The sequence below is a fragment of the Sceloporus undulatus genome, chromosome 2 (genome assembly GCF_019175285.1).
Source record: "Sceloporus undulatus isolate JIND9_A2432 ecotype Alabama chromosome 2, SceUnd_v1.1, whole genome shotgun sequence".
NCBI classification, from domain to species: Eukaryota; Metazoa; Chordata; class Lepidosauria; order Squamata; family Phrynosomatidae; genus Sceloporus; species Sceloporus undulatus.
In genome coordinates this window covers 190,437,669-190,453,500 of record NC_056523.1, presented here as the reverse complement: position 1 = coordinate 190,453,500, position 15,832 = coordinate 190,437,669, and the positions used below count along the sequence as shown (strand labels likewise).

The window sequence follows — 15,832 nt, the reverse complement described above, 5'->3', positions numbered from 1 at the left end:
AGGACGGAGTCCTCCTTCTGTATGGATTTTGTTTCAGGAGGTTAGTGCTTCAAATGTTTGCCAATATCTGATCAGTTCGTTCTCAAGTTCATTCCCTCCCGCAATAGCTCTCCACACTTTCACAGTATTCTAGATAGCATCCAAGAGTCTTGCTGCAGTTTCAGTTCCACTAGAGCTGAAGCAGGTAAGTAGTAAGTAGTGGTGCTTTTTTTCAAAAGGTAATGTACAGTTGGCCCTCTGTTTTCGCAGAGTCCCTTCTGACCTGCAAAAACAGAGGTCTGCACATATTCAAGCCCCATAGGCTTGAATGGGGCATGGGGCATGCACGCCATTCAAAATAGTGGACGTCGCCCTTCTGTGGATATTCAAGGGCACGGATCTCAGATCTACAAGTTAGGAGGGACGACTATATTATTTTATATTTTTTATTAGTACATGTACATTTGCCTTGGTTATTGTTGCTGTGTACTTTCAAGTTGTTTCCGACTTATGGTGACCGTATCATGGAGTTTTCTTGGCAAGATTTGTTGAGGTTTGCCATTACCTTCCCCTGAGAACAAATGACTTGCCCAAGGTCACTCCAGTGGGCTTCAAGGCCAAGCTGGGAACTGAACCCTGGTTTCCAGAGTCAGTCTGACACTCAAATCACTATGCCAGGCTGACTCTCCAAATTTGTCTTAAGCAAACTGGAAATGTGTTAAAATTCCTCCCAAGATTTCCCTCATGTTACAAAGTAAACAAGGGCCATAATACCCTGAATACATCAAATCCTATCTGATCTTGGAAGCTATGCAGGGTCAGCCCTGGTTAGTATTTGGATGAGAGACTACCAAGGAATACCAGGTGCTGTAGGCTATATTTTAGAGGAAGAAACTGGTATTCCTTGCCTGAGAAAATCCAACGAAACTCATGGGGGTCACTGTAAATCGACAGACTTGAAGGCACATAGACACACGCAGAAAGTAAACCCACACATTTGACTTCTCACTGGTTCCCACTGAGCAGTATTGACTGCAGCCTGGAAAAGGCTTGAGCAGTGAAAAAAGAATTCTGGCCCTTATTTACGATACTGGCACTTCAAAAGAAAGGCCCACATTAGTATTTCAGAACACCTGTTTCTTTCTCTTGTGCATTGTTTGCTAATTATTTGCATGACTACAGATTTGCACAATGGTGAGAAAGGGAATTTACTCCCTCATACATGATAATGTGGGCTCTGGTCTGCACTACCAACAGGACAACTACATAGAGGCATTTTCTTTCTCCTCTGCATCAAGAGGCCTTCCCCAAGTTGGACTACAGTTCCCATCACCCCCCACCATTGGCGCTGCTGGTTACGACTGTTGGGAACTGTAGTCCAACCCCTGGATAGCTACATGATTCCTACTGCTGCTTTAAATGTCAACCAACTAACAAGATTTTATAAGTATAGACTAGTCTTTTAACAGGCATGATAAACCAATGCTAGTAACTGTTGGGGAAGAACAATTCATTGATCTATATGAAAAAAGGATACATTAAATGTTGCCGATTTTCAAAACAAACCCTTTCAGTTGGATCTGACTGGGCTGTGCCCCTAGCCTAAAACATTTGTTCCCATAACTATGTTCCTGGAAATTGTGATGTTCTTCAGAAGTGTAGCGGTGGTAGTATTGGACAAGCTTCCCTTAAGGACTACACTGAACTCGAACTGAATCATTGCCCATCTGCCACACTTTTTGCAGGTGGCAAAGTGTTTGTCTTGATGGAATGGAACATTTCAGAAGCTCCTGAAATGAAACCTATCACAAGCTGCAGCGTAGGGGTCGTGTTGCTTAACGCAGATCTCACATTGTTTATGTGATGTCCCATCAAGTAGCATCGTCGCAGGGAAAAACAGTAGTTTTTGTGCCTCTTTGGTCATGTTTGATTTCACAGAATCCCTGTATAGGCAGAGAAAATGAGCAAAGCTGGAGAAATATCAACTGAAGAAAAAACATTTGAGAGTGCTTCCAAGAGGTCAGTCACCTTTCATAAGATCAAGGGCTGACATCTCAGCATTATGCAGGCATTTAGGTAACACTTGTCTTTGGCTTTTTCTTCTTGCTCCTCTTTGAAGTTATAGTACTGTTAGTATACAACGTGGCAGCAATGACCTTCCATATCACCCCAATTCTCCAAAGCACTTCAGCCTTTATCTAACTCACTTTAAAAATCCCCCAAAACCCCTAGGCTACGGTTTCTCAGATACAGCCCACTAGTGACATGGCAACCAAGGCTGGGTTGACGTCTGTGATACTGTCACATCTTCATTCTACTTAGCTTTATTTGGCTATTGCAATGGACAACAACCAGTTTGAGAATTGCTTTGGTATACAGTTTTGTAAGAAAGGTTTCCTTTAAGAATAAGTAGGTAACGGTTACCACACTGTTATCCATAGCACATGAAGTATTGTCGCATGCCTGTGAGTGTTCAGCATTTTGGACAGAGATCTTAAGGTGACAAATGCTTGTGTTAATATGTAATCTGGCACATTTGCAAACTGGCCAGTCCAAAGTTCAGCGTAACTGAAAGCTTGCATTCTATCTTGGGGGAAACGGTTTCAAAGGGCAGTATATTAATTCCTAAAATAAATCCTGGTGCACCACTAAAAACTGGCCCAGCCAACAAGAGGGACACTTTTTGACTGACTCAAAAACTCTAAAAAGACATCCTCGGCCACAACAGAGAAAAAAAATATTATATTTTAATGGCAGGGCAGAACATTTCTACCTTGGTAATGAAAGGCTCAAAACAAATCTGTAACATTTACATAAGTTTATAATCCAATTCTAGCACAGAATACAGTACTTACCAACATGAGATGCAACTAGATTACTGTGTAGAATGCATGCTGAGTGCTAAGACTGGGCCTGAACCTAATTTTTTTAACATAAAAATATAGTTTCTTTAAATGACCATACATATATAAAAATGCAATTGCCACAGCATCTTTGTTGCCAAAGGGAGAAAAAAATTAAATCAAAATTAAAAAAAAAAAAAAAGATGAGACACCCATAAAGAAAGGACTGTTTTCTTGTAAATTTATAAGGCAAACTTTTTATATAATAAATAGGATACAGGGGTAGGGAGGGGGATTGGTGGATTTCTTTTGAACATATACATGTACATTCAGACGGATTTTGTTATTTTCTTACTGAAATTATACAAATTTTCCTTTAATAAATTTCTTTTTTTTCTTTTCTTTTTTTAAATATAGTCAGTGCTTTGTCTTTTTTTTTTTTTTTTGGCTGTACACAAAACCTACAAAAAGAGCAATCGATTTTAAATGTTATTGAACAATCTACTCAGAGTTCTTAAAAGTAATTGTCCCAAAAACGCGTCAACCAAATGCACGGAAATATGGGTAGGGCTGAAGAATGCCAATGCCTTTAAAATTTCCTTTCAAAAAAGAGCAAATAGAATTTGCTACAATCCCCACTTCTATCCAAAATTTCTGTTTGGAGGATTCTTGATAAAAAACTTTTAAAACTCCCCTAACATCTGAGACTTGCTATGGTTGAAATAGACGTTCCCATCAATATGGATTAGTAGAGCAATCACTTTGCTTTAAAAAATAAAAGTTGGTGGGTTTACTTTAGAAATTGATGGGACGTTCATTCAACTCTGAATCTAGCAAAAGTTTCATAGGTTTCCTCTTTATTGCCCTTATGGCGCTAGGTCCTTCTGGGTTCTTATTCACAGCCAAACGAATATTCATATGAAGGAATCTAACCACCTCATACTTTTTTTTTGCTACATTGCCTACTGATGGTGGACTGTTAGAAATAGAAGCTGTACAAAATACCCTGGGAAAGCCTATTTTTAAAAAACAAAAACGAAACATACACACACACACACACAACAAAACCTCCACTTATCATATCCCCCCTTTAGCCTCCCTTTTCTTTGTACTGCCAATAAGACGAGACGAAAAAAATAAAAATAAAAAAATGTACACTGTTCCTCCCTTTTAAAATATATACATATGTTTGAAACACTCGAAAAATCTGAAGCGTTTGTGCCTGGAACAATTACTTTACAGAAATGTTCACGATACATACTTGTGGACCATTTATAAAACAAAAACGGAAACCACACACAGAGAGAGAACGGATTCACCAACATTCCTTCTTTGTCCCACCCCATACGGGTCGAGGTGGATAGGGAGATAAAACCCTACACACAAAACACCACAGTTTTGTTATGTTTTCCAGGAAGAAGAAGTAGAAGAAGAATAAGAAGGGGGGAAAAAAGACTACTGGAAAGAAGACAATCTCCCCCGCCCCCAAAATCTGTGTCTCTGGAATTAAAAAATAAAATCCGGGGGGCCGGAGGGGAAGGTACGCCACTAGCTAGTGTCAGCTATGTGGGGCTTAAGAGCTGTACAGGGTAGCAAGCACTCAGCATACATTGAATAACAGTCCTTGGAATATTTGGTCATATGGTGATCACTACTGAGTGGTGAAGCAGAAGGAACTTGGTTTCTTGTTAGCCGCATGTTGACTGATGGAAGCCGAGGGAGGGGATCGTCCCACCTCCCCACATTTTGAGGGAGGGGGTACTTTCCCAGATTTTGGGAGAGGGTTTGTTTGTTTTTTGCACTCATGAGAAGAAAAAAGTCCCAAAATGATTTTTTTTTTAAAAAATCAACTTCATCTACTTACTTTTTGTGCAGATAAAAGACGCACAACTGCAAATAAGCGCTGCCCCTCTGGTTTGGAAAAGGAACTTCAGACCCATGACTGGAAGAAAACCCCACGCAGGTTGATCTACAGATTGGGAAATCCTTTCTTCCCCCCTCCAACTTCCATTAGGAAGAATATAGGTGCACTCCTGCCTCCTCCCAAGTGTAAATCTGCTGTCTAGTTCTTTGCTTTTGGAAGAACGGCAAATTTAAGCTGCTACCTCCCAAGTGGGTATTGCTGATTTTGGCAACTTGCAAGCAGAAGCCAGCCTTGCGCACAGACAGCTCCCTTTCGTTCTCTTGTGGGATATGTTAGGGACTGACCATTGAATATCTACTTCCAAACCTTTGATCTAATGAATGCTAGAAAGGCCCTGTGCTACCAGCACTTGGAAATAAAACTCTTGGAAGCAAACTGAACACTCACACTAGCACATAGTATCAGGAGGAAGGTTAAGGGCAAATCTCCACCCAAAGAACTCCCTGCTCACCTTTTCAAAAGTTTAAAAACAGAGATGGATAAACCTCATGTCTCATGGGAGACAAAAGCTTGATCACATTCACTCACTCTGGCACACATACACATCTCACTCCAGGAATCGATGTGCCCTTTCTTTGTTCACCCTGGATTTTCTCCCCCACTTCTGGAACCACTTCTGCATTCAAGGAAAAGAGAATGAACCATAAAAGTGCAACACTGGAGAGAGGTGTGATGTCTTTGGAAATTAGATGTGAGCTTGTTGTGCTAAACTGAAGAAAGACAGGAGGCAAGGGCAGATTTTCAGTTGTTGTAGAGGGCTGCACTTTTATGCCAGCTGACATGCAAGGCACACAGTTAAGCGGGAGAGCTGGGGCACAAACTAGGTCCTGAAGACTGTGGGGAGAGTGGGGCAGAAAACACACCAGAACTTTGTTCACAGGGAGGAGGAAGAGTTCAGCTCTAGAGGAAGAGCAGTAGGTTCAACTGTGAACCAGAAGGATTTGTCCAATACCAATGCTACCAAGCTGCAGTGTTGTACTACCAAAGTGGTCATAAACAGAACTACAGTACATGCTGAGTGCATTGGTTAGGCTGACATTTTGTGGACATCCCATAACACTCCATGCCTTGTCCTCCCTTTCACCAACCCAAATCTAAACCCGTACCTTGCCCCCTAAGCTGACTTGAGTGGAAAAAATGTTTTTTTTTAAATGTTAGCAATACTCAGCCTCATTGGATTTCCCCTCACTGAGGGGGAAAAAAAAGAGGAAACCCCTTTCTAAAAGTGTAACAACACAGACAGAGCTAAAAGGCAATTCAGCTCTAACACAGAGAAAAATTACTGGCAAGCAGGTTTGATGGGTCCGTTTTATTTCCCCTTGTCCTATGATATCAAACACCAGGAATAATGGTCAAGAAGCAACATATAATAATTTCTCAACAGACCATATAATTCCTAGCTTATCTATTGTCCTTGTTTGGATGTGGCGCAACAAGCAGAAAAAAAGCACCCCCCCATATATAATGCAATATACAGATATATAAAATTAGACATTTTTTCTGTGTCTACTTGGTGCTTTAAAAAAACAACAACGTGCACACACACGCACACAAACAAACAAACAAACAGAAATTAAATCCCCAAACAAAACAAAACAAAACCAAAAGAGTTAGGCCTAACGTTAAACTCTACACATTTTTGGATAACTGAAACTGACAAGAAGTTTTATTTTCACTTGACACAGAAACATTGGGTGGTTCACAATGCTAGCAAGATATAAACCTCTTGCACAGTCTCTCAGACGCCAGGCACTATATCCACATTAGTCTCTCAGGCTGAGCTGGGTGGAAGTCAACAGAGCTGGGGGCATGGGTGGCATTCACTTCTGTCTTGAGACACAGCAATGTGTCCCTCCAAAGAAACGGACAGATTGCCAAACGACAACTGCTGGTAACTCACTCCAGAGAAAGTTAGCTCTAACAACATCATACGGTGTGTGTGTGTGTCTATGAGTGTGTGTAGCAGGAAGTGGCCAGCATTTTTTTCACACTCTGCTGTTGACTTTACTACTTCATTTCATCTATATCCCCTTCTTTGGGGCCTGAACTAGGCAGGAGAGTCCAGGTCTGGGAAGAGTTGCAAAACAGAGCAGAGAAGAAGCAACAAAGAAGTGCTGGGGTGGGGAAAATAGATATGTGGGATCCACACCTTTTGCTTGCCCATTGGTACAAAAAGCAATGTGCTCCCTGTCACTTTGTACCTGGCTTGCAACAACCCAAATGTGCCACCAAACATTTAGTTTGGCCCTTTGTTACTGACAGAAATCTATTCTCTTTCAGCCCTACATCATACCACAGCAGCCAGGGGGATAAGACACCTCTCATTTACCTGGAATGTAGAGTCACAAAATTGGGATACCGCACGGTTTTGCAAGCTTGTACCAAGTTGTATGATGTTAGCTCAGAACAAGGGTGAACAACCTGATTCATTAGGTATGTATTGTGCATCTTAAGACCCTTTTCATGTTTTCAAGTAAACTTACATGCCCCTTAAAGCCCATGGTGAGTATTTAAAACAAGGAACAGCTGGGGGGAGGGGAGGTTTTAGCCTCCCCCACCTGTGCTGGTCCCAATCTGGATCAGTATCTCACACACTTATTGGATAGTTGGGGAAGGGAAGGATATTAAACTGTTCAATACATATTTAATGTATTACATAGCTTAACCCTAAATGTTTCAATCTGGGTTGTACTATTGTGGAAATGGGTACTGGTGTTCTTCTCCAATGTGTTCCTGGCTTCACATTGGATGTATTTTAGGTCTAAAGATGACCAATCAGGGCGCACATGGAAGCCTTATTAGTTTTTTTTTAAAAGATATAAATTTGTATAATGTAGCCAGATCCAGATGGAGCTTGTCTCTTTCTCTCAGGCTTTATCCAAGACACCATCAGAACCATGCAGTCTGCAAAGTCTGTGGTTCCATGTTTCTTCCCAACTAAGAGAAAAATAAGAAAGGATATATTTTATCTCTTGGCTTTAAAGTGCATCATTTTCCCCATGAAGACATTTTGAAAGAAAAACAGGAGCAGGAGGTCTTTCGGTTACAAGAGCAACTGCCTGCCCCAGAAAGTCATATTGTTTTGTGGCATCAGGAGCAGCTGGAGGGACAGATAAAGAGTTGTTAAATCTTGACAAAAAGAAGGCTCCTGCACTTTTACAAAACTCCTGCAGCAAAGACAGCTTTGGAGCACTTAGTCAGGGGAAGCCTTATCTGTCTGCGACAGCAAAAGCCACTGCCTCACAGGTCCAAATGCAAAGTATTTTTTTTCTGCAATGTGAGTTCCTCACTTGTAGACTGAGATGTACTATTATGAGTCTTAGAAAGGTACTAGAATGCCTTAGACTTTATGGACAAGGGCATAAGTTCACATGGCAATGGCACATTTTTCAACATGTTTGCCCCAATCACATTTAAGAAAGGAAGTATGGGTCCACATTTTAGAGCAAAAGCTGCATGGAAATGATAGAAATGGATCCACCCCATGCCGGCCTACTTTTCCCATACCTCCTCTCCATAAGGTCTTTTTCCTAGCCAACCAGATTACCAGTAGCAGAGCTCAGCTGAAAAGAAAAGCACTGTACCTGTGTCTGATTCTTAATTCACTCCTCCAAGAGATTTGGTATATACACATGCCCAGTCTTGCACTGCCTTTCCCCATTCCCCTAATTTACATGAGTGTTAAACACTAGTCAATATGTGAAAACCCTGCAGGCTTTTTCCTTTGCTGTGATTCCAAATTTCAAAAGGCAGTGTACTACAGTTCCCAGTCATCCTAATCACACTGCACCTAATGCAACTGCTATTCATCTTATTGCTGGTTGTGTGCATGTGTGTAGGGAAAAGTCACATGAAAAGTGTTGGTAGTGGACAGGTCTGAATCCTATCCTATCTACTAATCTCTGCCCCCCTCGGCCCCCCTTAACTGAATAGAATTAATACATGAGGGAGCTCTACCCATGCTACAGGCTTGGAAGCTAGTGTAGAAACTGAGAGGCAAGTGATTTGCTCTGAAGCCGTTTGTACCAGGCATAAGGCCTCAGGTTAAAAACAGCCAAATGCAACTTTAGACCAAAAAAACTAAAATTTCCCCATCACCTAGTGGACAGTTGCTAACCTCCTTTCCATGCACCCCTAATAAATTTGTGACTTTTAAAAAATATCAAAGAAAAGCCCTTTGGGGTTTTTAAATCTATCACAAAATGATTTCTTCTCCAACTCTTTCTACCTCAGTCCTTTTTTTTGTATGCAATTGTTCACATTTTGCCCATGTTTCTACAACGCAATTCTCAAGACACCCACCTCCATCCAAATGAACAAATTCATTTTTTTAAAGATGGGTTACGTTTTTGGGAATGAGTGGGAAGGGTTATATTTCAGAATCCACTATTAGTAGTAGACTCCAGCTCTGAAACTCTGATTCAGTTCAAGTTGGGTAGCCTGGCTTTGTCCTTTGTAAACAAAAATGGGAAGACAGCCCTAATCTTACTACCACTGAGCAAGTCACTACACAAGAGGAGAAGAGAAAATCAACATTAGTCTTTGACCAGAGTGTAGGAAGCCCTGCAAAATAAGGAGCCCTGTCTGTTGCTGCAACGAAGACAGACTAGACCACCATTAGTCTGCGTGCAGTGAAACTGGAGTCTTTTATTAAGACCAGTGCATTCCTCCATATATAACCACTGCAAACTAAATATGTCCTTTGACTGTTCACCCACATGGAAAGAATTTTATTCTGACGTCAGGTGGGTGGGAGGAGAAAACAGGATGCCTCTATGCCAAGATATCTATCCAAGAATGAAAACAGACATGATTTCAAAGCCCCATTATCAGATTTGCCCAAGATTAAAAAAAAACATTTAGCTGTAGAGGACTCCCGATTTTATCAGAATGGTACTGTAAGAGGGATGGTGCTTAACCCTTCCTATTTTCTTGATCTAAATGTTGTTTCCCACTCCCCACTACATGGTGGGAGGGACAGATATCACAAGGGTACCTGTACATTTCCCCCAGCTGGACAAATAACAGCTACTAAGGACTGGGAAAAGCCTCCCTCCACACTGTTGCTCTGCCTAAAAGTGAAACCTTCTGGGTCTATGTTAAAATGGTGGTGGCTTTAAAAAATAATCTGTGTCCAAATCCATGTCTACTGGGGGTTTCAAAGACCTACAGGACAAGATAAGAGGTTTTGGTGATCCTTTGCCAAACTGTGACCCCTTTGAAACCACTGCTTCTATCTCTTGCCCAGATTCCAAGCTTGGACCCATGCTCCCCATCTTTTTCAGTGGGGTACTTGGTACTGACCATGATGGTGGTGGTGGCAGTGTGAAAATCCTCTCTGTGCTACATGTTCAGTTAAAAATAATAACAAGCAGTTTAGGATGGCTTCTGTCCCCTTCTTCCCCTTCCTTCATTTCTGCATTTTTTGTATTGAGGAAAGGAAGGAAGGAAGGAAGGAAGGAAGGAAGGAAGGAAGGACGGAAGGAAGGAAGGGAAAAAAAAGATTTTGAGACTAAGTCCCACCCCCAGAATACGCTACACTTCTGCTAAGCCCTGCTTTCCTGGGGAGTGAAGAGAGGTGTGCTCAACTGTCATGGAAGAGCTTGGTTGTCAACCAGAAGGAAGTCCTTTGAAATGAAAGAAAACAAACAAACAAACAAACAAACATACCAGGCTTCTCACTTTGGCCATTGCCATGTACCAGTCCCAGCACAGAAGTACAGGTAGTTTAACACACATTCAGCTACCATCCTGCCCCAATAGGAGAACAGGAGAGGTGAGCTAGTCTTCAGTCCAAATGCCCCATTTCCAATACGCACACAGGCACGCTCCAGACATCTTTCATGCCCTCGCTTCCTGACCAGTGTGCAAAGGCCTCCATTAGTGCAAACAGTGCCTTAACCTAACATCACTGATGAGAACTGGAAGAACGTCTCATTTTAACTCTTAGCGTGTGATGAGTGCACAGACAAGCACACACACACAGACACAACTACACACACTTCAGCACACTCCAGATTGCTTTAACGAAATCAAAGGCCCCTCCTTTCAGGATAGACATAGGAAAAGAGGACAGGCTCACAAAGCTGCTTCCAGATGCCTAGTGGTCTCTTAGCAGCAGAACTGTCCTGTGGGGGAGAAGGAAGTGGGCGGGGGGGAGAAGATATCCTTCCTAAGTGCTGGTCTAACTGGCAAATGGGGGGTGTTATAGATCTTCCAAAGCTCCACAACCCCCATTGCTTTCTCTCTCATGTGTACACACACGCACACACATCCTACTGAAAACTACAGAGTTCTGACTACGACTGGACAACTACATTACATGGCACTAGGGAGGTGGAGTGGAATACGCACACATGGCCCCCACAACCCCCCAATCTGTCCATGGGGCCTTGGTTAGGATGGAGGGCAAGCGGGATCAGGATGACAGGCCAGAGTTTGGAGTTACCCCCTCCCCTGCCAAACAGCTTGCCTTGTCAGTAGTATATGCAGCAAAGCATGGCAGAAGGGGCTGGGGCATATAAGGAAGGGCAGGAAGGGGGGGAGAAGAGGGTGCCCCCATTCTGTAGAAAAAGTGCAAAGTGGCTTCCAGCCCTGGGAGGCATGCCTCTGCACCCCACACTGTGCTTGTCTGTATTAAAAATGAGGGGAGGGGGAGACAGAAACATAGGAAGAATAAGGTTTCTTTTTTGAGGGGGGAGGGATGCTGACTGGTTGAAAGCTGGGGCACTGTGGGGAAAGGGGAGTCCTACCCGGCAGCAGCTGCCTGGAGTCTCGTCTTGGGCATGTGGGGCTGGGAGTGCTACCTATCCCTCTCTTTGTTTCCTCTGGCGCTCACTTGCTCACTCACCCCCCTCAAAGTCAGCTGACCCGCTCTGACACAGGCGTCCTGGTGTCCACGGCCTCGTCCCTGTTTGTGGGCCGGGGCAAGGCCGCGGAGGACGACACAGTGTCTTTGCGCTCGTGTTTGTAGGGCACTGCTGTGCCACCGGGTTGAGTCTTAGGTGGCTCCTTGGGGCAACCGTCGCTTTCTGGAGCCTTCTCCTCTTTACAGCTCTTGCTGCCACTCAAGTCCTGGGGTTCAGCTGGAAAGCTCTTGCTGTCCTTGGGGCTTTCAGGGGGCTGAGCAGGGAGGCTGCTCTGGGGCTCTGACGGTGGCTGATGGGGAGTGTGGTGCTGATCCTTCTTGCCAGGGGAGGAGGAAGGGGCAGAGGTTGGCACTGCATTGCCACCCCGCCCTTTGGGACTGCTCTCTTTGCTGCGGCGCCCAGGGCTCTTGGCAGCTGTTCGCTGTCCCTTGGGGCCCCACTCCCCTGTGTTGCTCGGGGGAGGTGGGGTTGGCTTGGCTATCTCTATGCTGACAGTCTCACGGGTCTTGCGCTTCTTGATGGGCAGCACAGTCTCCCGGACAGCCTGGACTACTGGCTCCTTGATGGTTTTCTTTTTGGCTTCAACCACTACAGCTGCCACGCCACTGCCCGGCTTACGCCCCCGCTTCTTGGGTACAGCTTGCGGGTCAGACTCAGATTTCCGCTTGCGCCCAGGGCGCTTGATAACCATGACTTGTGCTGAGGTGGTGGCCCCACCTGTGCCTTCCGCTTTTGCTGCAGCTATAGAGGACTGTAAAGGCATCTTGACCAGTAGCTTTCCCGAACTCTTCTCAATCACCCGCTTCACTTGTACACCTTCCGAGGCAGCTCCTCTGGGCTTGGCAGAGCTGCTGCCTTTAGGTCGGCCCCGTCCACGACCTGTGCCGGAGGTTTTGGGGGCTTTGGGTTTCTTGGGAGGCCTCTGTTCTCGCCGTGAGGGGCTCCCACGTCCAGTCACCGTGAAATCAAAATCATTAGGATCCAGAGAGGTGTCTCCCACTTTTTCAAAGTAGGCGATAAGCTCAACTTTGGAACGGAAAGCCTTGCCCTGGGGGCTGCAGTTACAAGCCAGATATATGAGAAAAGACAAAAAGGGAAAAATGGGGTGGGGAGAAAAAAAGAATTAATGGCATTTCACCACAGAAATACAAATCAGTTTACCATATAGATTAAAGAAGCCTCCATGTTGAAGGAAGACATGAAAACTCCTTAGTGGGCCATGCTGTATTTGCTTAGTAATAGCCGAATGATTCTAGACTGGCAGATTGGAAACAAATCCATACAACAAACAAGTAGCTTTAGGATTATTATTTTTTTAATCAGCTGCGAGTTGGAGCCTGCCTATTTCCCCCTTTGCTCTGTACCAACATGTGTATCTGGCCCCAAGTAAATCCCAATTGAAACATGAGAGATGGGATGATAGACTGGTTGCCTGCTTTGCTTTAGTTTACCCATGCCCCTAAGAACAGTTGATATGAAACAATAAAACAATTCTTTGGTGCTTTATTACTTAAAACCTATCCTTACCTTCTATTGTTAATTTTATTTAAAATCTGGCAAGAGAGAGGGAGGGAGGTGTACTAGGAGAAGGCATTCCACCTGCCAACCAATCTTTGGAAACAGTATGTGTGTTAGAACTGTGTTGATAACAATTCATTGCTGAATTTACCCATGTTTATCTCCACTTATAATGACTGCCAGATAACTGTCTTGTCCTTGCCAGTCTCTCTAGAAAATCTGCCGAACTACTGGCACAGGTTCCATCTCACCATCTCCAGTTGAGGAGCCTGGTGATTTTCTGCCATTCAGAGTAATACTGGGCTATGCATGTGACTCAGAGTGAGTCAGGAGAAGCTTTGTATATACATTCAGTCTGAGAAAGGACTAGGAGGGCTTTCAAATGAATGGTTCAAGCACAAATGCTCAGAAGTCATTATGTAGCCATTCCAACTTTCCCTTCTTAAAAGGTGGGCAGCAGGGGGGAGAGCAAGGAAGATGGCAGAAGCAGTGGGGAAAAACACTGTAGGGTTATGAGAAGAATCCTCCCACAAAAGTGTATTAATGGGGCAGAGTGGTTATAGGATAAAAGCACTGTCTGCAGGAACCTTGAACTTAATCCTGAGATAGTGTTGCTTTTCCTGATAGGCACTGATCACAGACTTTATGAACAAAGGCAGAGATAGGAACCTACTGGCTTCCTGATTTTCTTGAGCTACAGTTCTCATCAGCCCCAGCCCATCTGGCTAACAACTGGAACTTATGGGAATGGTAGTTTGTCTGACAAGCTAAAGGCTGCTCACTCTTGATGTAAGGAAGGCAAAAGGGTCTCCTTCTTATGCTGTCAAGGCAAGAGGGGAACAGAAATGCATTACCTTTTTTGACCATCAGAGCATGGCTGAAATTTCTCCCTACACACAGTGCCTGAATTTACCATTTGCTTTAGGCAGAAACTGGTAAAGTCTGTCACTTACATACAGAGGCTTGGAATATGGTAGGAAGGAAAACATGCTCTTGCACACAGAAAGTGTGATCAAAATCATGCTGCACACTCTCGAAGGGGCAAAAAGACATTAGGAGGGAGATGATGGTGGGGGACTCTACAGTTTTCCCCAACCAGTGACTGGGATTGCCCCACATACTTCTTGTTGTTATAACTGGAAAGACCAGTGGTTCATGGGGTAATTGTCCTGCACCAGGGCATGTGGCTTGGGGGAAAGAAGACAACTGGGCTTCCTCAACCTCTTCTATGGGCTGGATGCAGAACTTCTGTGGGCCAGATAAGGCCAGGGGGAAGGGTGTTCAAGTTTCTCCCCCTGTGATATAAAGGGACAAGAGCTGTGAAAAACCTTTTAATGCTTTGTCAACATTAGACAAAGATGAATTGCTAATGGTTTTTCTTTCTAATTCTACTTTTTGTTGTTGTGTGCGTTCAAGTCTTCTCCAACTTATGGCGACCCTATCCTGGGGTTTTCTTGGCAAGATTTGTTGGGGGGTTGCCTTTGCCTCCCTTTGAGGCTAAGAGAGTGTGACTTGCCCAAGGTCACCCAGTGAGTTTTTATGGCTGAGCAGGAACTCAAAGGTATGTCATATTGAGGAGGTAGAAAGCTTGTTTTCTGCTGCTCCAGAGACTGGGACCCGGGACCATGGATGCAAGCTACAGGAGACTCCACCTCAACATTAGGAGGAACCTCCTGACAATAAGGGCTGTTTGACAGTGGGACACATTCCCTCACAGTGTGGTGGAGTCTCCCTCTTTGGAGGTCTTTAAACAGAGGCTGGGTATGCTTTGATTGAGAGTTCCTGTATGGCAGGGGGTTGGACTGGATGACCCTTGTGGTCTCTCCCAACTCTATAATTCTATGATTCAAACCCTAGTTTCTCAGAGTCACTACACCACACTGGCTCCTGTACCACTATTACTACTACTACTTACTGTAACAATGGTCACCACCACCACACCTCAAATCTGGGAGGAGGAGGGACAAAGAAGGGGAATGACTATGCAGAAAACAATGTCAAGTGGATAATTAAAAAATGATGATTTCTGGTTAGACCATTAAAAACTAGTGAAAAATGTTGGTAATGCCAGACAAAAGGTATGGGTCTTGAATGGTCTTCCATGCTAACAGACAAAACTCACACTGCCTCCTTGCAAATACAGGACCAGCCCACTGGCAAGTCCGTTTTTAGCCCACCCTTCAGCCCTTCAGCCAGAGGAAAATTCAGAATGGTGATCCCTTCCAGCAGTCCAAAATGAAACTGGGGAGTTAATAAGCCTTTCAGTTGTGCTCATAAAAACATACAGTGGACTCAAATAAATGAACTAGGAGTACCAAGTTTAACTGTCTAAGATCACAACTTGCTAAAGGTCAGCAAAAGTAAAGTCTTGGAAATCAAGCCTTCAACTCTGCAATCCCACCTATTTGGGGGGGGGGGGTCCAGTGGCCTGGCTCAGATTTTGAAATACTGTTTTTGAAAAGCAATTGTGGTTGCGATGTTCCAAAAATAGTTATTGATCTAGTTTGGTTATAGGTCTAATTTCATTGTCTAGAAAATAATTACAGTGTGCCCGTGTCATACGTGGGCGCATTATATGTGGCTTTCAGTATATGCTGAAAGCTGCATCGGAAGAAGCACCTGCATGCGCCAGAAGGAGTAACGGCGCCACCATGAGACCACGAGCACGAGCCCCATTATTTCTAACGGGGCTGAAGCAT

General features: G+C 43.9%; 1 protein-coding gene across 4 annotated transcripts in view; it reads right to left on the bottom strand.

Annotated features, from left to right (window-relative positions):
- Nucleotides 1-533: 533 nt before the first annotated feature.
- Nucleotides 534-15,832, bottom strand: part of MECP2 (methyl-CpG binding protein 2) — a 95,936-nt gene continuing 80,637 nt past the window's right edge. For 3 of the 4 annotated variants that reach the window (XM_042450190.1, XM_042450188.1, XM_042450189.1), the window contains one exon: nt 3,060-12,670. In XM_042450190.1, coding sequence (XP_042306124.1) covers nt 11,608-12,670 — 1,063 coding nt within the window. In that variant the 3' untranslated portion in view covers nt 3,060-11,607. Of the gene's footprint in view, nt 1,923-3,059; nt 12,671-15,832 lie in introns of those variants that run through there. The other variant, XR_006102030.1, reaches the window with a different exon arrangement.